The sequence below is a fragment of the Pteronotus mesoamericanus genome, unplaced genomic scaffold, assembly GCF_021234165.1.
Source record: "Pteronotus mesoamericanus isolate MK-2021 breed Mesoamerican mustached bat unplaced genomic scaffold, CSHL_Meso_final contig_32, whole genome shotgun sequence".
NCBI classification, from domain to species: Eukaryota; Metazoa; Chordata; class Mammalia; order Chiroptera; family Mormoopidae; genus Pteronotus; species Pteronotus mesoamericanus.
Genome location: NW_026555134.1, coordinates 12,924,791 through 12,952,194, shown reverse-complemented (window position 1 = coordinate 12,952,194; position 27,404 = coordinate 12,924,791). Strand labels below are relative to the sequence as shown.

At 33.1% G+C, this 27,404-nt stretch overlaps 1 protein-coding gene across 6 annotated transcripts in view; it reads left to right on the top strand.

Annotated features, from left to right (window-relative positions):
• Nucleotides 1-27,404, top strand: part of FSTL5 (follistatin like 5) — a 553,085-nt gene that overhangs the window by 484,661 nt on the left and 41,020 nt on the right. For all 6 annotated transcript variants that reach the window (XM_054576111.1, XM_054576108.1, XM_054576110.1 and 3 more), the window contains 3 exons: nt 11,736-11,885; nt 20,924-21,031; nt 26,301-26,425. In XM_054576111.1, the coding sequence (XP_054432086.1) occupies nt 11,736-11,885; nt 20,924-21,031; nt 26,301-26,425 (383 nt within the window). The remainder of the gene's footprint in view (nt 1-11,735; nt 11,886-20,923; nt 21,032-26,300; nt 26,426-27,404) is intronic.

Below are 27,404 nucleotides of genomic sequence, written 5' to 3'. Positions count from 1 at the left end.
AAATTAGACTCTATTTGCCCCATATACAAAAATTAACTCAAAAGGTAAAACAGACCTAACTATAAAACCTGAAGCAATAAATTACATAGAAGATTTAGGTTTTTTAGGTTTCTTTGGATAAATTTCCAGAAGTGAAATCACTGGCTCATAAAGCAGTTCCATTTTTAAAATTTTGAGGTAACTCCATTATTGCTTTCCAGAGTGGCTGAACTTATCTGCATTCCTACCAACAGTGCAAAATAAAACTTAAACCACAAAACTACTATTAATCTCTTAGCTACTTAAGATGCTAATTTATTGCCCATTAAAACTCCTTTTTATTTCTTTTTTTACTAATTTATTTTCAAAATTTTATCAATGACAAAACCTAACATTCAACTAGGTCTTGCTGAACATCAACACAATTATTTATTTTCCTTTAAACCTCATCTGTACAGCTTTAAAGAAAATGTAAGGTGACATACTATGGAAGGGCACAACTACTGACAGTCAACTAAATTGCCAGAAATCACCAGGGAAGTGTTTCTTGTTTCAAGAATTGGATCCATTTACTGACTCTCTCTTTAGTGTTCTTTCTTCCATCCTGAAAAAAGACAACAACCAGTCTTAGCTCTATTTTAAGAAGAAAAATGTATTCCCTATGATAAGAACCGAAGAAAATGATATTTAAAAATCTACATACTAGTATCATTTTCATTAAAGTATAGCTCTATACTATGTAAATTTCAATAAATAATTATTTATGAATATGACTTACAAAAATTAAAGTATATCTGATATCTCATTTTTTAAATTATTTGGAAAACTTAAAGATTAGAACAAATGTAATTGAACAGTAAAAAAAGTATAATAGAATAAAGTATTGAATAATAATAAAAACACAAAAATAAAGACAGAATAAAAATAACATCTAATTATATACTTTGTATACATTTTAAAAGATATACATTGAACTAGATTATAGAGGTAGTTTTTGGCGAATTGTCACTCAGTGTTGTTTTAATGTTATTACTCAAGAAAAATTTTCTGAACTGAGTAGTGTGGCAGAACTCCTTTCTAATACATCAGTAAAAAAGAAGACGAGAAAACTGCGGTTCTGTTGGCAATATAATAGATATATTTATTTATTTATTTATTTATTTATTTATTTTATTTAGTTAGTTTTATTTTATTGTTCATGCTGTTACAGTTGTTCCCACTTTTTCTCCCTTTCTCCACCTCCACCCAGACCCATCACCTCCCCACCCCAGGACCATCCCCATGTTGCTGTCCCTGCCCATAGCTTGTGTGCAAATGTTCTTTGCTTAAGCCCTTCACCATCCTACCCCACCCCCTTCTTTCTGGAAGCTGCCAGTCTGTTTTATGTACCAGATCTTCTGTTTCTATTTTGTTCGTCAGTTATTGTGTTTATTAGATTACATATATAAGTGGAATTGTGGCATTTTCCTTTCATTCACTGGCTAAATTCACTTAGCATAATTTTCTCTAGGTTCCATCCATGCTATTACAAAATGTAAGAGTTTCTTCTTTTTTTACTGCTGCGTAGTATTCTATTGTGTATATGTACCACAGCTTTTTTATCCACTCATCTACTGATGGACACTTTGTTTCCAAATTTGGCTGGTCCTGTGATTTCACTTCTGGGAATACACCCCAGGGATCCCGAAACACCAATGAAAAAAATATGTATGCACCCCTATGTTTATAGCAGTGCTATTTCCAATAGTAAAGGTATATTTTTAAAGAGAAAGGACAAAGTAAATGGACCTTTGGTCTCTATCTTCCTACTATAAAGAAGGCAGCTGTCGAGTTAAATTACTCTTTTGGTATAACATTTATTTTCATAGGTTTACAAAAATAAGATTTAAAAATGGGTATATTTTATAGTTTATATTTAATTAATACAATATAGCAAAATATATATTTGTACAAATTATTTGGCTTGTATCCTTTCAATAAATACCCGCAAGAAATAGGCTGTAAGTCATTTGCAATAATAATTAACCAGTAAATAATATAGCCTGTGCTAAAATAAACTTTAAAAAAGGTTGACCTAACAGGTACAGTGTAATGCTTTTCAGTGTAAATATTCCTATGTGGAGCAAATATATATGTGAATTACAATAAAGATTAAAAATAATTCCAATTATTATCTTATAAACAGCTTTATAAATTTTTAAGAGAAGTCTGTCATACTTCAGAGCAATTTTTTCACTCAGTAGTAATCTTGCAAAAACTATTAAGCGTATCTCCCAAATAGGGGCTCGTTTCTGGATAATATGGGAAGATGGAAGAATTGACAATGAAAACGACGTCACCATCTGCATTGTGAGCATATGGACTTCAGAATAAGTTCAGTTCCTGGCATAGTGTTGCACTGTATTGAACGAAATGCAGATAATCCAACAATCATAAAATTAATTTAATTTATGCTTTTATGTTAACATTTTAAAAATAGTTAAAAGACAGAGTAAGCCATTCACAGGGAGAGATTACATACCTGTCTCCAAAAAAGAGAAATATGTAAAATGTGCATTATCAAAACTCATAACTCATGAAGCAAAAGTGAACATTTAAAGAAGGGAAGGAGAACTTCCATCATTTTTGACATTCATGATATTTAAATTATTTGACCCTTTTCCGTAAAAATTTAGTTGTGTTTCCTCTTTATCTAATAGATTGATGTCAACAAGAAATAATTGACACAATGGAATACTACTTGGCCATAAAAAAGAAAAATTTACCTTTTGCAACAGCATGGATGGACCTGGAGAACATTATGCCAATCATAGAAATACAATCACCATATGATTTCACTCATATGTGGAATCTAATGAACAATTTGAACTAACAAGAAAAGTAGATACAGACTCATAGATAGAGAACAGGCAGACAGTTTTTTGTGTTTTGGGGCAAGGGGTGTAGAGGAAAAAAATGAAAGAGAAAAAACCCATGGACACAGACAGCAGTGTGCTGCTTGTGAGGGGTGCGGGGGTGGCAGTGGCAGAGGGCATAGGAGGGGTAAATGATAATTTTAAAAAAGACAATAAAAAATAAATAACTTACTTCATTTTAATATAATAATGTCAAAGCATCAAGGTTAACCAATCCAAATAAATTATTTAAAATCTCTTAAAAACGAGCTATTTTATTTTTACAGATTTCACCTCTTTTCATTCTGATCATATTGCTAAACCAAATATAGATTATGAAATAAATAATACTTATGAAATAGATAATCAAGCAGGCAGAGGAAATGAATTTCACAACACAGGACTGAAGTAAGAAAACCGAAGTTCAGTTTTAACGGCCATGTTTTAAAAGCCACACTCACAACTACCTTTAAACATTTGGTCAGCTTTTATGTGAACTTTAGAATAGAGTATCTTCCTTCAGAAGGAAGAACCAAATTCTAAATGATTCGAAGCTGTAAGGAGGCAGAGTTAAGCTCATTCAACGAAATTAAAAATACGGCCGTATGAAGAAGTCCCCTTGTTTTCCAAGTTTAAAAAAATATATCATTAAGTATCAAGATGTCAGAGAAATTGTAGAAAGGTTTATATATATATATTATACAAATGTTTTATTGACTTTTTAAAATTTTGAATCTATTAATTATTAGTTGAAAGGGACTATTTGAGCAATTATTCTATACTACTACTTAAAGAAACCACAGTACAGAACGTATTTGCGAAAAGTAAGCCCCATCTTCCCATTAGTGCTTACAGTTATGTCATGATTAAATGAGTTTTTCATCATATTAAAGAAGGTTTATACACGATGGCCAGCTTTTGTTTTTTTTTTCGGAGGCAGGGGGAAGGGTGGTCCATTAAGTTCATGTGTTACTTGGTAAGAAAAATGTTTAAATCTTGTTTTTTCCCTAGCTAACTCACTCACTAATTATCTTTGTTAAACGAAGTTAAGAAAGAATACCATTGCTTCTATACAAATCAAATCTTCATTATGTTGGGATAAAAATAAAAACAACTAGTCCCTTAATTCCATCTCTGTGCACTACCATTTAATGAAGTCGATCCACCATGAACTGTGGTTCCCTATAATTTACATGTCCTGATATGCTCCATAACTGTCCCATTCTTATAGCGCTTAATGTTAGCTTCCAATTCTAACAACTTTTTGTCAATCTTTATTTACTGGTTCTTCAGTCAGACTTCAAATACTTGGTCTTGATATTTAATTTGAGCTCCTGATTATTCAAATTTATGTCTTCCACAGCAGACATTAAGTCCCTGCCCCTGGGGTCTTCGGTGCCCACTGGCACGTAGACCAAACCTAGTCGGGATTGCATCTCATTTACAAGGAGCAGGAGAACCAAGACACTAACCATCCAGTCCTGTGTTTACAAAGTATCTAGAGTTTTCTTCTCTTATGTTCTATAGGCATTTGAAAATTAACAATCTACAAATGTATTTTTTAGATCACCTATTTTAACCTAATGCATTTTTTTTATAATTGGTAAAACACTTTTCATTTCAGCAGAGATGAAGTCGTTCAGATAGCTTTGAACATTTTTCTTTTATTAAAACAATTGACAGTATCCTAATTTAATCCCCTTAATTTCAAGATTGAGAAAAGAGAAAAGTCAAGTGATTTGCTCATTGTCACAGAACTGCCAAATGATAAAGGGGGGAAAAAAAATTCTCCTGGCCACAAATTCAGTGATTATTCCATACTTAAAGTAACTTCCTGAAATATTTAAATAACCACAGTGAACTTCTCTTCTAAAAATTGTGGAAAGAATTTTAAATTGTATAAAAATGTGTAGGTCATTATAGTTTTCATGAAATGTAGTCTTATAGAGAATTTCTATATGAAAATAATATGTAACATTTACTGATAACTTTTAAACCTGATTCATTTAACCTGCATAATACTACTATGTGATGGATAATATTATTATATCGGTGAGGTAAACAGGGTTTAAAAGGAGTATTAACATAGTTAGCAAGTGTAAAGCTGAACATTACCTCTAGGTCTGGTTGACCTCAAAGCCTGTTTTCTTAACATCTTTAATATATTATCTCTAGAGAGAAACCAGTTCTCAGTTTATGACAGTGTAATGTTATCAGTTCTATTTTTATTGTAACACTAAAAGACACAAGTACACTCTTCTTATGTCAAAAGAAAAGATGAAAATATCTTAACTTGGTCCTTGTACCTTGATATATACTAGAATCAAAATTCCCCTATGACAGCTTTCTAAAATAGGCTAGATTAAGGCAAATCAACCCCTAAATTGCTGTGACTATTTATGCTCTGATTAATATGAGCTAGACTGTTTATGACATTTTAATAAATGAAAAACAAATAGAATAAGATAAAAGTAATATATCTAATTAAAGAAAAGAGCAGTTGTTTTTGCTTCAGTAATAAGCAGTGATCTCAATTAAAAATTGATGAAAGTAGTTTAACTTCATTGTCTTTTTATAATGGTCCAATTAAAGAGATAGCCATTGATATTAAATGGTTTAACACCTTTTTTTAAGTTTCAGATTTTTAATCTTGCAAAGCAAGATTAATATATCTAGTATATTCAAAACTAGCTCTAACTTGATTTTATATATATATATATATATATATATATATATATTTATATTTCCACATGGCTATAAAAATATTCTGGGAATCCCAACCTAAATATTCCAATCCAGTACAAAAGAACCCTTGTTTTATTTGCCTTGATTCGCGATAAACTGAACAAATCCTCAATGTGAACAATTATTGGCATTCTATTGCATTTGATAAAGTAAACGCTACTTTTTTCAAATGTCCCATTGTTCACTTTACTATTTATCTTAATGGACTCAAATTGTGATTTTTTTAAAAAAAGCTATATAAAATAGAGCTAGAACGTAAAAGGAAGCTCAAATCAGTGATTTTTAAACTGTTTGTAGGAAAGATTCATCTTGGTTTTTTCCTGATTTATTTTTTTTTAACCAATAGGTGGTTTTCACCCAATGATACCCTCCAGGCAGGCTTGATAAGACCCAAACTGGTCTAACTCTTGTTCAAGGATGTAGGTCCACTGATAATGCACATGCATATTATGGCAATATCAAATTGTTCTAAAAGATTCTAAATGGTTATTTTTAATTTCTGTACTATTATTAGCTTGGTAATAAATGATATGCCAAGTGGTACCTTTCCACAGACAGCCTTTTGAATCATGCTGCTCTAGAATTCAGTTTCTCAATGATTCTGGATGACATGACATGGTGTTTAATACCATGACTGAGATAGATAGATTATATATATATATAAATATATATGTGTGTATATATATATATTTATATATATAAGATACATTTCTTGACTCTTTTTTGTTATGACAAGTGACAGTTAAAATTTAAACATGCATTTATTGAGGAAATATTTCAAACTTAAATGCTTATTTTTACATATTATCAAAACATCAAACCCTTTCCCCCCACCTTTGACTCAATATTCAATCCTAGTGGTTCAGTACCTTTCTAGGAGTGTCTATATACCACCCTTGGATGAGTCAACGATGCTGCCTAGTTTATACCTAAACAGGGTGTGCACGGGAGGCCCCCCCAAAACTGGACTTTATTTATAAAACGTTGTGCATTTAGTCTTACATGTTTACACTTCCGTCACCTTCAAAGTACTCTCCATTTGACCGAATATACATATTGAGATGTTTTTTTCAACTGCTCAAAACAGTTTTTGAGCTCATCGATTTTAATGCATTTTAGTGCTTCTGCCATTTTTAGTTTCACCCCTTCCACATTAGTGATATGTTTCCCTTTAGGATTTATTTCACCTGGGGAAACAAATGAACAGACAAAGAATTCACTCAAGGCGAGATCAGGTAAATAGAGAGAGAGAGGCATGGAAATCATGCCATTTTTGGTCAAAAACTGCTGAACACTCAGTGTGGTGTGGGCGGGTGCACTCGAAATCACCCATCATGAATGGGCAGAGGCATTGAAAGAACTTTAAAAAAAAAAAAAATCACAAAATCACTGAAGCCTAATGCTGTCTCTCAGAACACCACCAGCCAGTCCATTGATACAGATGGGTTCCTAGAACATATACCTAGTGGGGGAGGCCTGTACTACAAGGCACCCATAGAGGAGAATTCTGGTTTTTTGGGGGTCTGCCCTTACATACACCTTAGGTCACCTTATTTGTTACATATTTCTACCTTCATTATAATACCAATGCCAATTCATTTTCATTCACAACTATGTATATTACATAATGCATTTGTATCCCAAGCTATGCAGAAGATCAGATATTTACTTTTCTTTATGTCTTAGAGAAGCCTAACTTATTAATGTTTAATTAGTTTGGTTTTTGGGTGCTTTTGTTATCCTTCAACTAAACCTAGTACTTTAGATTATTAAATCTACTTTTAAACTTTGTTTTATAGAGAGGATATTTTATATATCAACTATAATTACAGTCTGTGCATAGATTTACTGTCTAATAGTCCTATTATTTTATAGAACTGCTAAGGTCTTTAAACTTTCCTAATGTAAATCAAGCCTCATTATCTACCTCTAGATAATAGATGCCATCTATCTATCTATGTCATCTATTTATCTATCTCTTACCTATCTATTGTATCTATCATCTACCTGTTTGTCTACATGTCATCATGTGTGTGTGCATGTATATTTTGTCTTTTCTTGATTTATTTTCTATTTAATTTTGAATCACCTTTACTACTTTTATTAAAATAGTATACTTTTTTTCTTCTACGATGTCTTCATTTCAAATTGCACATTAAACTGTGTGTGCGTGTGTGTGTGTGTGTGTGTGTGTGTGTGTGTGTGTGTTTTCTGGAAAGAGACCAAATGCAGAAGGCCTGAATGTCACCTGTCCATCTTAATAATCAAATAATAAGAATGAACAACCGCTCAGAGAAATTTAATGTAAAGGAAATAGAGCAGAAAACCAAAATCTGAGGTTTAGCTTTCTTGAAGTCACAGAGAACAGAAGATAAAGAAGCCATTATAGACAGAATTTTAATCAATAGGATTAAAATGATAACTAGTATAGGGACATATCCCAGAACTCCTGTTCAGTGACAGTTTATTCTGCCAAGGTCCAGATATGGTAAATATGGTAGATTTTGCAGTCCACATGGCCTTTGTCTGGCATTACAGCATGAAAGCAGTCATAGACAGTATTTAAATAAATGGTTATAGCTGTGTTCCAATAAACTTCATTCACGTAAAGTTGAATTCCATATAATATTTATATGTCATGAAATAATATTCTTCTTTTGTTAATTTTCAGCAATGCAAAAAACTATTCTGATTTCCTGGGCCATATATCAAAATAGGCAGTTAAATTTGGCCTGGGGTTCTTGGTTGCTGCTCCTTGCCTTATAAGAATAAAAGACATTTTGTGAAGAATTAATTATCTGAAACAGCCAAATACAGCAGAAATTATAAGCAATTTGTAGCCGTTCTCTCATATTCATGTTTTTATTTACATACATAGCTTTGCACAATATCTTTCACATAGAAAGTGCTCAAAAATGCTTCCGCAAGAACTGAAGACTTAGGATGAGAAATTCTGAGGCCACTGGTGACTTTTCAAGACACCTCTTTTAAAAAAGACAGGATCATGAAAATCAGTTTGCAGCATAAAGAGATTACAACAAAAGACCAGGAAATGGAAGTAAAGTTCTAGACAGCTTGCGTAAAGTCTGAGGAGAATTAGATATGTGATTCAAAGTGAAAGCAGATGAAGCCAATTAACATTGTTTTATTGTATGCTTCTTAAATAAAACAGAGTGTGCATGTTTGAGTATGTGGAGACATACTAAAGTTATAAATGAAATGTAGGGCAATTCTTTCCAAAGGCAAAGGACAGTGAACAAATCTATGATTAGAGAACGATGAGAGGTGGGGGTGACGACAGAACTTGAACTGGCTGCAAAGAAAATGGAGTTACGTATGACAGAAAGCATTTGTCCCTTCCATGAATGGTGTGCTCAAAGGGGGACTCTGAAGAAGAAGGAGGAGGAGGAGGAGGAGGAGGAGAAACAGGAAGAGGAAGAGGAAAAGGGAGAAGAAGGGGGAGAGATGGGAATTTGGAAATTTAAAGGCAAAGTATTTTCAGTAGACAATCAATACAATAAATAAAAATGACAAATTTCTACAGAGGATGAGTGCATATATTCATCTACTTATGTTTAGCAAATCAAGTGTCATTAATATTACTTTAATTGCTAAATCAAACTTCCATCATCAGTAATAATATACGAGTAATTTGTATTCCTTTAACATTTTTAAAGAGGTTAATACATACACAGGAAATATATAATTAAATATGGAAATAATCCAAAGGGAAATAGATAAATTCTAATTATGAACTAGAATTGTATTTTTCTTATTGACTCTCATCCTCATTACTTCTATTATCTTATTAATTCCTTTCACTCTAAATGATAGTATACATTTCTATACTAAGTAACTTAATGATACTCTCTGATATAATCCTTACAATTTCCCTCATCAGTATGTATTATCTTAATCTTATTTTGCACCTCTGGTATTTTTTAGCTACTCTTTTATCCCATTAAATGCCTAATGCATGTGAAAACATTCCTCTATAATTTTATTCACAGAAATAAATATTAATCCATGTAAGCTGGAAAAATAAGAGTGCTATTGTAAAATGGGACCTAATAGACTATAATCAGAAATAATGGCATAAAGCAAGGCAAAGAAAATTCAGGATGACAGTTCAGGAAACTTTTAATGGCTTTGTAAAAATGATTGTGAGTCCGGTCAGGGACATTTTATGGGAACAGCATACAAATAGGAAATAATTCCCAGCAGAGCCATTTATTTTACTGTTGAATAGTTTTGTAGCAAACAAAGGAGTGGAAATCGCTCCTGGTTCAGCAGTTGTTGGGCTGACAGTTATGTCTCAGGTCACTCACACTTTCTGTTATTTTGGCAGGTTTCTTTGGTAGCTGTTACACAATGGCAAAAAATTTGTAAACAATTTCCCTATATTCTGGGCCTTTCGTCAACCTTAGCTCCCACTTTTTTCTTGTCTCTTCATGTCTCTTCTTGTCTCTTTCATGTCTCTTTATTTGTGATTTAAATCTCAATTGCATATTTTATATAGTGTTTGATTTCCACAAAATGAATTCTTGTCAAAAATATTTAATATTCTTCTGATAAAAAACATTAGCCATAGAAAAGAACATTTCAGTAAATTGATGAATGAAAGTACACTTCTGCTCTCTATATCTGGGCATGTGCTGAGGACAGATCCCTGCCTTCAGGTTCTCCTGCCCCTGCCTGCTTCAGGTGCCATGGGCTCTTATCAGGATAACCCCACAGGTGGCCATCTTAAAATGACTATGGAACATTCCATGAAATGAAGGTCATTTCATACCTCCAACATTACCAGAAGCACACATTAGATGTTTAGTTTTCAAGGTTTTTTAAAAATTTAATTATTTAATCTACTTATTTTTTTGTCCTCGAAGCCTGGAACAGCCTGTACTGTTTAGAAGACATTACTGCTCTCTGTTCTTGGTGTACTGGCTGAATTTGTCAACTTCTGAACTGGACTTTAAAATTTAGTAGGCCCTTCAGATCCTCCCCGAATGGGACCTGAACTTTGGAGAACGAAAACAGCAGACCACATCCTGAACTTCTCATTTCAGAGTGCTCTGGTTTTTACATTATTTTCCAAATTTTATACAAACAGGGAAACCACCCACTATGGTTGTGCTGCTTGAGAAGTGTTACATAGTTCAGGTGTTCATTTTAACCATCAAATGACACATGAGGTTTATCTGTTGTCAGTATGATGTTTAGATTAATAGACATGCTTAGTGGTGTTGATAATGAAAACTTTGTTGATTTTGTTTCATGATTATTTATGACGAATGGAATCTCTGATGAATGATGAGGTTTTTATTTGAGTTAGAGAAGAGAGTATTCTAATTTAGCTTGAGTTACTAATTAGAATATGCCAATCAATAAATTAGATATCAGTAATCAATGATCAGACCTATATCAAAAAACAAGTGAAATACATACATCAGTATGTATATCATCATATAAATCATCATATATCATCATATAAATATTTATTATTACATATACATTTTATGTACAGTTTAACAAATCTCTTCTTAGTGGTTTTTCTAACTATAAGTAAGTTGAAAGAATTATAAAATCAATAAACCAGTGAATAAAAGAAAAATCTGAAACAAAAATAATGAGCTAAATGACATTTCTTATACTTGTGATGCATCTGCCAGTGTAAATCACAAAGACTTACATATCCCTTCAATATTCATTTATTGACAAAGTGCAGGAAAGGAAGAAATAGAAGGCATTTTTTGCCTCATTTATGGCTATCCAGTGCAAAGTATGTAATATTTAACCAGAAGGCAGTTCTTGAGTAAAAGAGTAGAATAAAAAGGCTTGGGAAAATTGAAGGATTTTACAAAATTTGATCTTGATGCCAAATTGAAAAATTAAGTAAACATTCTGAATAACCACTTAGCATTCACATTAATTTCTAATGAGCTTAAATATGCACTATAGACTATTTTGATTGATTTAACTCTTTATTAATATTTATCAATTAATATATTTTCATTTGATGCTAAAAGTAGTAAAGCATCAATTAATTTCATCCAGAATATGCCATGGCTCGTTATAATTTAAGACACTCATTTTAGTTTTCTATTTTCTAAATTACAGGATGAAGTCTGTCCCAAAGCTGAAGGAGATGATGTTCAGACATGTGTGTGGGCCTCAGCTGTTAATGTCAAAGACAAATTCATTTATGCAGCACAGCCAACTTTGGACAGAGTCCTGATTGTTGATGTGCAGTCCCAAAAAGTTGTTCAGGTATGGGTGATTCCTTTTGAAAGTGACTAAGAATCTTTACTTTAATGTAATTTAATAGGCTTGGCCCGGTAGCATGTGCTTTGCCATTCGATTGTCATTTATAACTTGCTTCATTACTTGGCTACCTGTAAAATTCATGCATTTCCTGCAAACACTCTTTTCGTTCTGCTCCTTGAGCCTCATGAATTAAAGAAGTAATTTAAATCTTTTGTTTTCAAAAGTTTGATTCCATGAACACATAAGACTAACATGACTAGTTTCACAAAACTCATCCTCGGAGTTGCTTATTCTGCCTAGAGAAAGGAGAATCCCAGTCAGAGGCCAGCTAAGGTGTAGCTAGCTGCTTCTCACCCCATAAATGGTATTCTATCTTTCTCATTTGATTCTTAACAAAGGCTGAGATAATGAAAGACTTCACCAGATAATAGTATCTTAGTAGGTATTACTATAGTAGTATAGCAAGTATTAATATGTACCTAGGTCAATGACAGAGACAAATATCTCTAATAAATATTGCCATGTACATGATTATGAAAAACTCTTCTAGTCTGAGCCGCTAAATGCTTCATTCCCTGTCCTTTCCATGATTGTTCAACTTGGGCAATCTACTTAAACTCAGACGCACAGCAGCCAAGGGCCATGCATATTGGCATCTAGGCAGTCTGGTTCCAATACCTGGGCCTTTGACTATTATAACCTATAGCAAGAATAACATATCAGTTACATCCCTATTGTAGAAAAAACATGGGAACTTAATTTTTGGAGTAAAAAGGCAGAAACAATGGTATGTCATGGAGTTGCTCACACAGCTCTGGAGAGGTTTATAACGGAGTTGAGTATTACCCTTCTGTCAATGAAAAGAAAAAGTTTTGAATTAAAGGGATTACTGAATACCTCTTTGGAAAGGAGAGTTAAGTAGTAGATAAATGATTTGAAAAATTCTGCAATGATTTATTCTATATAAACTTAAAGATTACCTTAGTTCTTAAATAAGAATTTCCAACTGGGTTTATTCAGTCTAGTATTCTTTCTGATAGGGACATTACTTCTTGAGGCCTGCTGTGGACTTTAATTATAAATCTAAAATTGTATATGTATATACATATATATATATCACATTAGATTCTCTTTTTAAAAATTATAATTTTCTTCTTTGAATTTATCTAAAGTTTATTTTTTGCGTCTGTAATTTCAGCATGTGAACCTCTTTAAATAATGAGTTTTATAAGTCTACCACCTGCTAGGTAAAATAACACATTCTTATATTTGTCATAACATTACCTTAGAGTATTAAATTTTAGTCCTCGAAAGCATATATAAAAGTGAATTATGAATATTCACTTTTTATACATGAAAATACTTCATCTCATAGACTTTCTAATTCTTTCAAATATTTTTCTAATTTAAAAACAATATGTACGTGATAAATTTTACAGACTTAGATATTGAACCCTTTGTTTTATAAATTAATAATCCAGGTAATTCAAGTTTTAAGATATTTAAAGAAATATTTCTAGCTGCTTTTAAAAAACTACATTTGAAATGCTTTATTTGTAATTTAAATCTTTATATCAAAGGGCAGAGATCACTCTTAAAGTCAATTGCAAAGTACACAAAGTTAATTTTGTAAAAATAAAGCCTCCTTTCTTAATCTGACCACTTTTCTGTATCCAAATTAAATTAGACGCCCTGATTATGTGCTGTAACTTGAGTTATTTTATTTTATTTTTAATGAGTATATTATACTGAGGCAACTAACAATATCAATTACAGTATAATCAAATTTTAATCATCTCCCAAACATGATAGAAAATACTGTAAGTCTTTATAATGTGTAAATAGAAATGGAGTAGTGAAGTCCAAAATCAAAATGCTTTATTCATGAAATTTTTTTAAAAAAGAACACTATATTTATTTATATTTAACCTTTCAAGCTCTCTTTTTCACCCCAATTAAAATAGATCCCTAGTGTTTTATACTGACCTTACCTAAGAATTCACATTTCTGACTATTCTTTTGCATGTATTGACTGTGTGACTTGGTATTAACTATATATTTTAGGCCTAAACATTTAAAAAATAAACAGAATTACTACATTTTATTAATAAAATAAAAATATTTTTTTGACAACATAGGATTTTACAAACTTCATGATAAAGTATTACCATTATGGTGTATTTGTTTTCAGTAGGTGCATCGATATCATTTCTATCTGTAGTTTAAAAGTCAAAGGTCATAGTTTTTAAATGGAATCTATAACCTTGGTGTTGCTTTAAATATCAAATGGCTATTGCTTTTCCTCTTATTAAAATTTTTGTAAGAATGTCATATAAGTAAAGTTCTGCTCTATAAATGATTAACTAGTAAACAACTAACCTCATTTTGTCTTCTGTGGAGCAAAATCAGGTTCTGCTTGGACGCAGAAGTGGCTTATTGTAACACCTCGGGAGTATCCTTAAGTATCATCAGCAGTCTCCTCTAGCCATTAGCACATTATCTTGAGAATCTACATCATTAGTTTAAATTAGGTTCACTTAATTAGCCAGCTGGTACTCTCCTTGTCAGCCTGACAAACAAGCTGTGCCACACTGCTCCTTTATGTCAAGATTAAACCTCAAGTTCTGTGTAGCTTTGTTGCTATTACCAGTATTTCACCCTTAAAATATAAGCCATCTTTCTAGAATTTGGTACAACTGGTCATGACCAGTGTAGCATGCATTTTAAATTTCTTATATTTGTTGCATCCCCTCAGGAAATATTGATGAGTTTATATGCCTATAGTTATGTTGGGATTTTGAGGGAGTACTGGTTTACAGGTCAAATCGAAAAAGGAAAGAAAAGCACTTGTAGTGTAAGTAAATTGTATCCTTAAACAATGTTTTAAAATATTAAAGAAAAAATATTTCTATCAATATGTTTATAAAGCTACAAAAAATAAAAACTGTATTGTTACATTCTATAGCATATTTTAAATATATTTTTACAAAACAATAGAATAAGAAATTAATTTATTATGATAATATAACACTCTGAAAATGGTACCTACATGGATGATTAAGAAATACAGAATCTGGGGCCTGCAATTGTAGATCATTACCATTAATTAATTATAACAACAAAATATTTAGTTATTTGCTATATATTTATGGAAATGTTTAATAAATCAATAAATATTTGGAGAAATAATTGTGGCTTAATTCTCTGACTGTCTCCAGGTCAAGCACAGTCTGCTATGTGTACAAAATGGTAGTGTCTGTGATATGGGAGAGAAATTTCCAACTTAGGAAATTTCTTGAAGAAAACATCTTGAAAAGGTATCAAGACCTTTTCTTTAAACAATGTCTTTCAGAATTATTCAGTGGGTCAAAGCTGAACTTTGTTCTATTTTGATGAGAGTTCATATCACCTGCTATAAATGCTTCATGGCCATAGGCTTCTCAAGGCAAAGTTTGAAAACAACTTCGCAAATTTATACTAAGTAATAAATGAGGATTCTAAGTAGGTTAATTTTGACAAGAAAAATGAGCATGTATAGAATGCTTTTTCCCAACTGCACTTTTTTTTTCATAAGACCTACTTAATTTATTTCATCTTACCTGTGGCCAAAACTTTTTTAGTCTAGTTATTTTTTGATTAGGTATTATATATTCTTGAACATTATCTTTTAACTTATGTGATTTTCCTGATGAATAGTTGATGGTTAGAAGAAAATCTCTCTTTCTCTTTCTCTATACATATATATCAATGGTTTCTCTCTCTCTCTCTCTCTCTCTCTCTCTCTCTCTCTCTGTACATATATCAATGGTCTCCAAAATGGAGTGTATATAGCACATGGGAAGTGAAATATACTAGTTGTGGGAAGGGAATTCTAGCATGTTGTTCATGGTTCTTTTTGTCTTAAAAAATCGTATTGCACTTTACAAACCTTAGATATATTGACCAATGTTGGAGGCCTGAATTCATCTGTATGTTGAATGTTGATGTAACACATAGTGCACGTAAAGGTATGTTGAAAGTGGGAGTTTTACAATAGGGAGTGATCAACAGTGGTACTGCTAGCCTTTGTTCACTTTCATCTGTACAAAAGGGGTAACAGTAGTGCATATCTCAAAGAAAGATTGTTGTGACAATTAAATAAAAAGAATTTTTATTTGTAAAACATTTATAAAACAATGCGTTCATAATAAACCTGGTGCAGAATATAATTGTTTTTATTAAATAAAATAATGATTATTTTAATAATAAGTTTTGGCATTCTCAATTTTGCAATTTGTTTTTCCTAATTAAGTAGATTCAGAGGGTCATTAATTAGATACTGAATACAACTATTTACAAGGTATTGTTCTAAGTGTGTAGGTTATATCATGGGCCTAAGCAAATGCAAAAATCTTGCTTTCTTGTAGTGTAGAATCAACGGGATGGAAACAGATGATGAAAAATAAGGGGACTCATGGGCATGGAAAATGGGGGGATTAACTCTGGGAGTGGAGGGGATGGGTTAGGGGTGAGCAATGGGAAAAAGCTGGGACAATTATAACTGAACAATAAATAAAAAAAGGAAATAAAAATAAAGAGTACTGAAAACACAAATTATATAATATGTAAAGTAGTAGTTTTTTTTATTGTTGTTAGTTCCAGTTGTCCCAATTTTTCCCCCTGTTGCTCTCCACTGCCCCATCCAACCCCTACTCCCAAAGACAACCGCCTGCCCATTGTTCTTGTTGGAAAAGGTAAAATGGTAGAGGAAGACCACATGAGATTGGGAAAGCTAAGGATGAGGGGAAACACACACAATGAAGTCTTTTTACAGTATTAAATAGTGTGGTCAGATTGTCTCACCAAGGTGAGTTCTGAGTACAGTAAGTGTGGATGAGGTTGACATTGAACTATCTAGAGGAAGGCCGTTTGGGGGAAAAGCCTTCCAAAAGACCACGTGTGGCTCCTTGGATGGATAGCAAGGAGGCTAGGGGTATCTGAATTGGAGGCCACAGGAGAGTAGCAGGTGAAGGTGTTTAAGAAAGAAGCCTGGGGTGTAGCAGATGAGGTAGTGCCTGGTAGTTATTACAAGGACTTTTAAAATTTCCTTATGGGATACGGGAAGACATTATAGTGTTTTGAACAGATTAGTGTCATGATTTGTCTACTGCTTACCAAAAAAAGGAAAAATAAAAAACCGCTCTGATAAATCCATTAAGAAAGTCGATGAGTATAAAGTTAGAAGCTAGAAATCATGTAATGAGGTTAGAGATGATAGAGGCTCTGTTTATGGCGATAGCAGGAGGTGCTGGAAAAGGTCAGTATTTGGAAGGCAAATCCAATCACATGTCCTAAAGATGTGAGGTATGGGAGAAAGAACAGTCAAGGATAATAGAATCTTTTCAATCCTTTTCATAAAATATGGAGAAATATGTAATTATTTCATAACACAGAGACTTAAACAGGTTTAATTGGGAAAAGAAAATTCTTTAAAAAGTGTCAATAGTGTCTTTCTCTTTTAAAAAAGCTAATGGTTTTAATTTACTGATCATTTAGAGTAATTTCCAGAGCATGCTGGCAGACATTTTGTAAAATGCAACACATGAAACATGTAATTTATCTCCTTCAAATATGGATGATATAAGTATGAATATATATATTTATATATACATGTATTACTGAAAATTGAGTTTTGGCAAGATTATCCTGAAGAAGAGTATTTGGAAATATTTTTGTCATTGTTATATGATTTTGTTGCCAAAAACCATATAAATGTTCTCTCCATAAAATATGTTATATCTGCACACTTGAAAACTTGTAAACAGAATTTCTCTGAGATAAAGATTTTCCAAATAAAATATGTTAGATGTACTTTTCTTCATTTTCAGCTGCATACCTTTTTCAGTTCCAGTGTGCTTTTATAACTGAACACCAAAATAAACTGAATTCAATACCACACCTTTGAAATGCTGAAACACAACATTTTCAAAAAAATTGTGAGACCATTGAGCAGATATTTTTAAAACCCTAACGTTGTTTTGAAAATTGATGGATATTTTTCTCTTTCAAATACATATATCTTACTTTATTTGAAGGCAATTAATCATGAACTGCTACTGAATCTCATGGAAGATTTTCTCATAAGTTAGCTGTAAAAAATAGCATGTCTTCCCATTTATAAAAATATTCATATTTTAAGGCTCAATTAAATAGCATCATCTGCCCGCCTTATCCCTCATGCTGTGTTTTATTTCTTCCTCTGATATTTCATGACCTTTGGTCCTTATTTTCACTTTGTGACATGCATCAAGTTATTTTAAGTTCTTCTTTCACCCTCTAGCCTATAAATTTATCAAAGACAAAGACTGCATTTATTTCCTTTCTCTTCTAAATCTTAGTTTTATCATTTGCTAAGTAAAGAGTATTACATCTCTAACTTCAAAACATTATGATTCTGTTATAAAAATACCTTTAGTTCGATTAGTTTCCCTAATAGTAGTAATAGTGTTTCCATAGTGCTTATTATTTACCAAGCGCATCCTACGAAATTTATATTTACTACCTCATCTATTATTCACAACAACCTCTGAAGTTGCTGTTATTACTTCATTGTATTATAGAGGAAAGTGAGCCACAGAAAAATTTAGTAACTCCCTATGATATTATTATTAATATTATTTACATTTAAGTGAAGATGCTAAGATCTGAAATCTGCGTTGGAGTACACGCTCATAAGCATGGTGTATACATCCTCTCAATGACTGATCACTAAGCTTGTGTGTCATACAGATGATACGGCATATATTTAGACCCATGGGTTTCTTTCCATCTTCAAAAAGAGAAAAGATAAAAGAATATTTCTTATACATGAAGCATAAATAAGAAGGTGACATAATGATGCATCGTCAGGAATTAAACTATCAACGAGGAGGGATGACCTTTCACGTGCAGAGAGGTTCTGACATTGGGAAGGAGCGCAGGCTATCAAATTCCAGCCCTACTGATCGCTGGCTAGATGACTGCTGGTGAGACAGGGTCTCAGTGTTCTTACCCTCTATTATGTGGATATTAATATAACCTGTGGACAGTGTTATGTCTCTATAACATGATGCTTATGAAAGGGCCTGGTTAAAAGAAAAGAACATTGTGAGAACTGGAAAATTTTATTGAAATTGTTTACTAATATGTAAGGGTATTTAAAGCTCTTTGCTCTTTTTTAACTGTGTCTGAACAATTGAATAACAATTAGGATTTGTTATTGTTGTTTTGGTTTTTGTATTGAACTGTTTTATTTTTAACATTTGAAAAAGATTATTCCATTTTTAAGTTGCATGCAGAATAAGCTGACCATTATAATCATACATAGATCAAATTTAACATGGTAAGGGGAAAATATGAAAAAAATCAAAGGATATCTTATTACTTTATTATTGATGAATGATGCTTTTATTTTTTTTGGTATATGAGCATTGAAATTATCAATCAGTACATGAAACATCTGGCATGCATTGGAGTACAATTAACAAAATACTTAACTATTCCTTAAGCATTAAAGCCATGGAATTATTTCAAATAACATTAAATCTAAGGACAGTTATTCTAGGTTTGTGCAGCAACTCAAGGTTATAATCAAGAATTCAGCCACCTTTTATTTCTCTCTGGCTGAATCCTCAAAGTGTTGGCTTTTCCTTCTTAAGTATTGTTTTATGACCTCAAAGTGACTTTGGAAATTGAGGCTTAATATTCTCATATGACAACATTCAAAACAGGAAGAAAGAGAAAGTGTGGTAGGAGGAGGGCTCCTCCTGCTATTTTCTCTTTTGATGGAAATGCAGTATCATCCTCAGGAGTCATTTGTCACAATAATGTTTATGACATATAAGCTAGAGTATGCTCTTTGTCTACCCCTTACCTCTGGAAAGGCTGGGAATCTTTGTATTTGTCAAAGGGCAATTAATTAGTTACTAGCTTAAATCTCTGATGTTCACCTTCCCTGAGAGCATTGCTGCCCATCCAGTACCAAAACAATACCATGACTCTGTTAGCCAGCAAGAAAGGAATGAGGATAATGATACAAAAATGCTTAAATGGGTCTTTTAAGAAATCTATTAATGACTTCAGTAATCCGAAGTATAGATAAAGTGAATGGAAAAGTTTGAGAAAAGAAATACTTTAGTAAGACTAAATTGCCAACATGTTAAAGTACAAATCTACGTATGTTCAACCACATCTGTAGTTCACCTTAACTAAACCCACTGAGAAAAAGCAAACATTATGAGCTAGAACTTGGAAATTTGTCTAAGGTTATTGAACAGAGCTTTGGAAAGGAAATGTTTTCAACATTAAATAAAAGCTGTTTTATTGAACACAATTTGTTTTATGTTACAAAATTTATATTTGCTACTACAGGAAATAACTTTAAAAAGGGGTTAGCTGGTAACATAAATAGCTTGAAATTAAGGTGAGTGAAATAACTGCCTGGAAGCAATTTGTTTTTTGGAAGTTTTATTTTAAGTAAATGCTAAATATTAGCAGAAACACACATTTACCATATCATGTATGGTACAAAAAAAAAACCTGCTTCTCCTTGTTTCTGTGGTTTTAGACTTCTCACTAAGGAAACTAAAATAGATAATCTGTTATGAGAGTTACAACCATGTATCATATTTTGGCATTGTAGCATTACAAATGGTAAAATCCCATAACCAATATTGGGATGGAAAAACCTAATAGCATAAACTTAGTTCTTACTTGTATTAAAGGATTGCTTAAAATGTACATATTAATCACTTATATCTTGAGTTTTTAAATAGCTTCTCCATGACACACAATTTGCATAAGTAACGAATGAACTTAAGACTTTATAAAATGGTGCAAAAACATGTTTGAGTAAAGTGTTGCATTTCCAAATTAATGAAGTAGAAGTTTAGAAAATTAGAAATTTAGCAACATAAATGTTTAATCTGACTTCTAAACTCTTGATTCTTCCATAGTTTCTGGCCTAGTTTTAAGCTAAAGTTTCCATTTGAAAATATTTTTTTTTCAACCCTTATTTATTACAGGCAGTAAGCACAGACCCCGTCCCAGTTAAGTTACACTATGACAAGTCACATGATCAGGTCTGGGTGCTAAGCTGGGGCACCATGGAAAAGGCTTCTCCGACCTTACAGGTGAGTCCACTTCAGTATATTTGAGCAAATGATCTTTAAAGCTTTAGTTATGTCATTGGGTATTTCTAACCACTTAAGAATGATGTTCCTCCGTCTGAGGACTGCACTTTAATCACATCTAGATCTGCACAGAAAAAAAGGTAAAAGAAAGTTGATCCTTAGTACTTTTTGGGGGGGATTGGAAAATATTGTAGGTCACATTTGTCAAAGGTGGCATTTATATGCAGGAAGAATAACATATAATGACAAAGCAAAGGCTGTTGGAAAAAAAAGAAAAGTCAAATTTACCTTTCTACAGTTTTCTGCCTTCCTGCAATTTTCATAAGAATTTTTTTTACATTTCGATTTCTCTTTCCAAAATGGGACTTGGAGGGTGGGACACATGAAACAGAGACCAGGAGAAGTAGACAGAGTCTCAAAGCATGTCTCCATTTTTCTACAACAGATAGTATTTTCTTATTTGAGAACAGGCTCATTTCTAATTGGTAAATATGTGGTATGACTTGTGTGTAACTTGTTTCTGTCTTGAAGTTATTCACATGAGTTTGACAAATACAGAAAAAATGTACAGTATACATTTTGACAATGACTCTTTGACACAGATTTTTGGAGTTATAAGTTTAAGAAGAAACAGAGAGAGAATGGGAAGAAATGTTCGGCCCTAAAAAATATGATTTATCTATTTCTCAAGCCATCTGTGATTATAAGACTGCCCTGTACATGTCTTTTCTTACAAAGTCCTAAATCATAAATCTTTGGTCACTTTCAGTTATGCCTATTGAATGCAATATTATTTTTAATCAATTGTCTCTTCAATACTTTTAATGATTTTGAAGTATTTTCAGTATTAAAATATTTAACTTGTAAAGAACAGGTCTATTGAAATGAAATATTTTAAAGTAACTAATATAATTAATGGTTTATTTTATGTTTCACTAGATACATTTGTCATTTGAAACATGTAAAATATAATACAGTATTTCAGTTATCTATTGTTGCAAATGGAGGCACTTCAAAACTAGTAGGTCTTAAAATTAAAGGATAACTTAACACTCACAAATTCTGCGTCGTGGCAACCTGGCCACCCGCAGGCTACTTTACGTCATTTGATAGCAAGAGCTGGAAGGTTCCAAACAGCCTCACTCCCACGTCTGTCATGTGGCGGTGGCGCTTAGCCGGGTGCTTTGTGTCTCTTGCCTGTGCCTGCTCAGCCTTTAGACTACCATCTTCACAGCATGGTGCTTACCAGGTTACAATACAGGAGAAGTCACAAAGCCACCTAAAATCTGGGTGCCGGGATTTACATAAGTAACTTCCCCCACAGCCTAATGATGAAAGCAGGTTACACTGCGTGCCTCACTGAAGGGGGCCGAGCACCAGAGGCAATCTCTCTGTGGAAGGGGCACAGAGTTCCTTGCGGGTGGCTGCTAGGATGGCCTGCCTGTGGCCATAGGCTCTAATTATTGGATATTTTGTACTTAAATATAATCTTAAGAAGATAAATAGGTATGAATTAAAAAAAACTTTAGGCAAACATCTTTAATAGTATACAGAAAGGGGTTAAAGGCATTGCAGAGGTGTTAAGTAACTTCCTACACACTATCCAACCATCTGAAAATGCATTCTTATCCTCTGAATAAAAAAAAAAAAATGCTAATAAGATTTACTGAATTCTAAAAATATTTTCTGGGCGAGAGTGAAAGGTAAGTGACACACCTGAAAATATAAAATAAAATTTAGGAACTGAAAAGTACTCTTGAAATAACATATACAAGAAGATTTATTTATACATGTGTGTGTTAGTGTGTATATACACACATGTATATATACATAGATGATAGATGATAGTTAGATAGACAGACAGAAAACGCAGGGTCTATGGATCAGAGAACAGACCATCCTATACCCATGGAGTATGTTAGTGTCTGTTCTCCAGCCACAGTCCCCACGGGGTGACGTGGTGGAGACTAACGTTACCCTGCACGTGCGGCGCAGTTGTACTACAGGAAAAGGACCCTGAAAACATGTGTCCCTAAGTTTTATTAAACTGCTAGCCCATCAGGCCATGCTCTCCTGTGACAGAGAGAGATTATGACTGTGGAATATATACATATCTTGTCCTGGGAGGGGAGAGGCAGGTCAGTCATCTGGAATGTCAGTAATTGGCTCAAAGGCTTTAAAGTCTCTAAATCTCTCAGGAGCAAAACAGCATCTCTGGCTTCCAAGGCATTTTTGCGATGCCATTGTCCTTTGCCCAAGTTTGCCAGTGCCCTTTGCTCAGAAAGACCTGACTCTGCAAAAATGTCAAAATATTCATGGGTAACTGTCTCCCAACAGGTTTACCAGAAAACATCCCCACAGAAAATGGGATTAGAGGTTTTTCTGAAAATGAAAACCTTTTCCTTTGGAAAAATTGAATTCATCAAACCAAAAACATTGCCAGCTCTCACTTTTGCTAGAGTATCTCTGTGCCACAGTGTTGAAAGGTTAGCCTGGAAAGAGAGATGGATGTTTGGATGTAAAGGCTAGGAAGTAAGCATTTTGTCCTAATGCAGTATATCTTTTTTTTTTTGGTAAAGATTTTATTAATTTTTTTCCAGAGAGAGGAAAGGAGGGAGAAAAAGATGGAGAGAAACATCAATGTGTGGTTGCCTCTCACACTGCCCCTTGCGATGGGGACCTGGCTCACAACCCAGGCACGTGTCCTGACTGGGAGTTGAACCAGTGGCCTTTTGGTTCCCAGGCTGGTGCTCAATCCTCTGAACCACACCAGGCAGAACTAATGCAGTATATCTTATAATGGTACTCACTGACCCTTGAAGGAACAAAGCATTTTATCAAGGATCAGAAAGCTCTATTTATATTCTTTGTGTTTTCCTTTTGATTATAGGTAAATTTACAAATCTTTGCCAATTATGAAAGCAAAATATATTATTTTTATATTTACAATTAATTAGTAAAAACCCAAGAACTGTAATTTTAGGTATGTAAGACAGTAATGTTTCCAATTAGCATTCTCAAATGAATTCCCAAAGATTCATCGTAGTTATTTATTTTTTTAAAAGACGTCATGCCTGATAAAAATTTAAGAAACGCTGATCTAAAAATTGAGTCTGTCAACTGCCCAGTTTTACAATTTCTATGAAATATCTTTCAAATGTACCGCAGTTAGAGATGAAAATATTCCCAGGAAACAACTTAGAATAAAGTCCTTAGATTTTGCTACTGGCCAGGGAGCAGGCCACGGCCAGATGGGGTGACACTGGGAGATGGTGGCTTTCAGTCTGTGGAAGGCACTGTACATTGAGAGACCAATGGCAGGATGCCATTAAGAATGAGGCAGGGGTTGTTGAAAGACGAGGCCTATTGATTACGGTGCATCAGATCAATCTGTGTGTCCTTGCATTTAGTCGGCTCAGTTCCGAGCATGGCAATCCATCACTTCCTGCTCAATTCCAGCAATGAGAAGGACTGTGGACCATCTGGAAACAAACTCCAGATAGAGGGGAACTAGGGAGTGGCATTGCGCCTCCTATAGCCTAGAACTATGCTGAGCACACAAGTGATACTCAGTTAATATACCTTCACTAGCATTATATACGTTTGGGAAGGTTGGGATTCAATACACACATTATAGTGTTGTTTAGATATTAAATTTTGTGATACCTGTAAAGTACCTAGAACTCATATGGACACATAGCAAGCTCTCAGTAAATATTATTGCTCAGGTCGGTCTAAGAATTAATTTCAAATACAAGTACATGCATTTTGAGAGTTGTATGCTTCCATCCAATACAAAGGGAAGAATATTTGGAGAGTTCCGTCTCTATTACTCTGTTGATCCCTATTAAAGTCTTGTAGACATTATTATGAATGGCCACAATCCAGAGCTGACTTTCTCTTTCTCACTGATATCCATTAGTAAAATAGATATAGTGTTTTTAAGGCTGTTTTCCGATACTTTGGTTGCCTCTTCCTCTGGGCACATGCTGAGCTCTTTTTGCTTAAGTGGAGCCATATGATTATTCTGACAAACAAGGTTTTCTGTGGATGGAAGCATTCAAGGTAGCTAGCTGCTGCTTCAGTGTGGGGTACTGAGGGAAAACAGTGGCTGCACTGCCAGATCCCTCAGGGAGAGGAACATGTGAGACAAATCTTTATTTTCTAAGCCACTGAGACTTAAAGGTATGTTTCCTGTTTTATTTTTTAACTGTAACTTAACTGAGCCTATCCCGACTTATAATGATTAATCTATTTTTACTGAATATGACAATTTTCAGTAGAACTCAATGAAAAATATACTCCCTTGTAAGAAAGTTAATCTTTCAGGAAAAAAAAAATGACCCCTAAAAATAAAAATGCTATTTAGTTCTGTCATGAAAATGAAGGGAAGACACTAGATTTGGAAAAAGGGAAGTATGTTTGACTTAGAGAGTCAGTACTTTGGAAACTTTAATTTGTGGATCATATGTAAAAAAAGGATGTAAAAGAGGGAAAGAAGACAAGAAAATGCTTTAAAAAACTAACAGAACAACCATTATACAGCAGAGACAATAAAAATGTGGAAGTATGAGAAACTGAAAAAAGAATTGATAGAATTGAGTGTGTAAGGGATATAAGGAATAAAAGTTTAAATGCAGTTTATCTCTTTTTTAATAGACAATAAACGTTTAAAAAATAGTTAATATGAATAGTTGGAAAAAAGAAACCCCTGATTAAAATTTACTAAATCTGTTACTTTCTTTCAATTTATAGGAGGAAAACACTTTAAAATAAGATTTTATCCATTCTAGAATTTCTAATATCTAAAATATGTCATGATTCATTTTGGAGTTTTCAGTGCTATGCTTCCCGCTCTGTTCCATGGGAGGGCAGCTGTTTGTACATCAATTACACATCATCAAAGCTCAAAAAATAAATAAATAAAAGAAAGCTAACATCTTACATATACATGCTTGCTTTTATTTTTCTCATTATAACAAAGTTAAAATTTTTATAATACCATTGTTTATATGTATATTTATTTTATATTTTAAACAGGAATTGTTCAAGACAAACTATTTTCTATTTTTTAAATTTCTTTAGAGAAACATAAATTTCTATATGGAAAATAAGCAATTACAGAATTTCAGTTTGTTTAATAAAATACTAATTTTGAGTAGCAATAAAGAGTCCATGCCAGAGATTCTTTTCTCCTCCAAATAGAAAGAAAGCCGCTACTGTTATGGGAATGCATCGCCAAGATCTAAACAGGGTGTGTTCTGTGTAGGTAATCACCCTGGCCAGTGGGAATGTGCCGCACCACACGATCCACACCCAGCCAGTGGGAAAGCAGTTTGACCGAGTGGATGACTTTTTCATTCCCACTACAACGCTCCTCATCACCCACATGAGGTAAGTGCTAACCTGAGCGATCAGCTTTAGATCTCTCTCTAACCTTGACAGAAAGCCATGAGAAACCATAACAAACGTTTCAATTACACAACAAAGACACCTAAAAATGTGCTTGATAAACTTTTATTTATCAACATTAGTGATGAATTTCCTATCATGTATTTCTCTGTAAGCCTAACAGAGGAGTGAATTTATAATGATAGGGCTGCATTTTTAAATCAATTTTGCTGTTTAATATTTTTGCCTATGCTCACTTAGGGTCTCTTCGTAGGCTTTTGCAAGACGCTGACATTTGAACGTGACTTAAGGAAAGGGCCACTCTCACAGAAATCTATCCAACACATCGTAATAACATTCTTGCATCATTTTTTCCCACTGAGAAATTAATACGAAATTGTATTAGGAAGTATAGTTAAGTTGAACTCTGAGAAAACGTGTTGTTGGCATGTTCTATCTCTGTATTTACAAGAGGTGAAAAGGTAGTAATTTCTAGTGATATCACTCCAGAGTTTCATAGAAGCTATTTAAATACTTATAAGGGGAGACTTAGGAGATATCACAATTTCTAGTATTATGTATCTTAATAATTTATTGAAAAAAATCTTAAGGTATTGCTTGACAATGTTAGTGAGTCTGCATCAAACTAATCCTTTGTTGTGTTTCTCAAGTGAATTCTTATGAGGGGAACTGTTCCGGATATGTTATGTGAGCCATTATTTGGTTCTTGTGTATGTTTTTTTCCCTCATATTAAATTGAAAATTGTCTTATCTAAAACTTGGAGTTGTCAGAATTTTGAAGGAGTGCAGAATTCAACTTGCAAAAATAAAAAGGGGGATTAAGAAATCAGTAGTGTGGCTCGCAGCCAAGACATTATCTATAAGCTGTTTTTTGTGCAGCCAAGTATTTTCAAAGAATTTAATTTATTTCTCAAGCAGTTGATCATTATTCTCAGAATGCCTATTATGTGCTCAAACAATA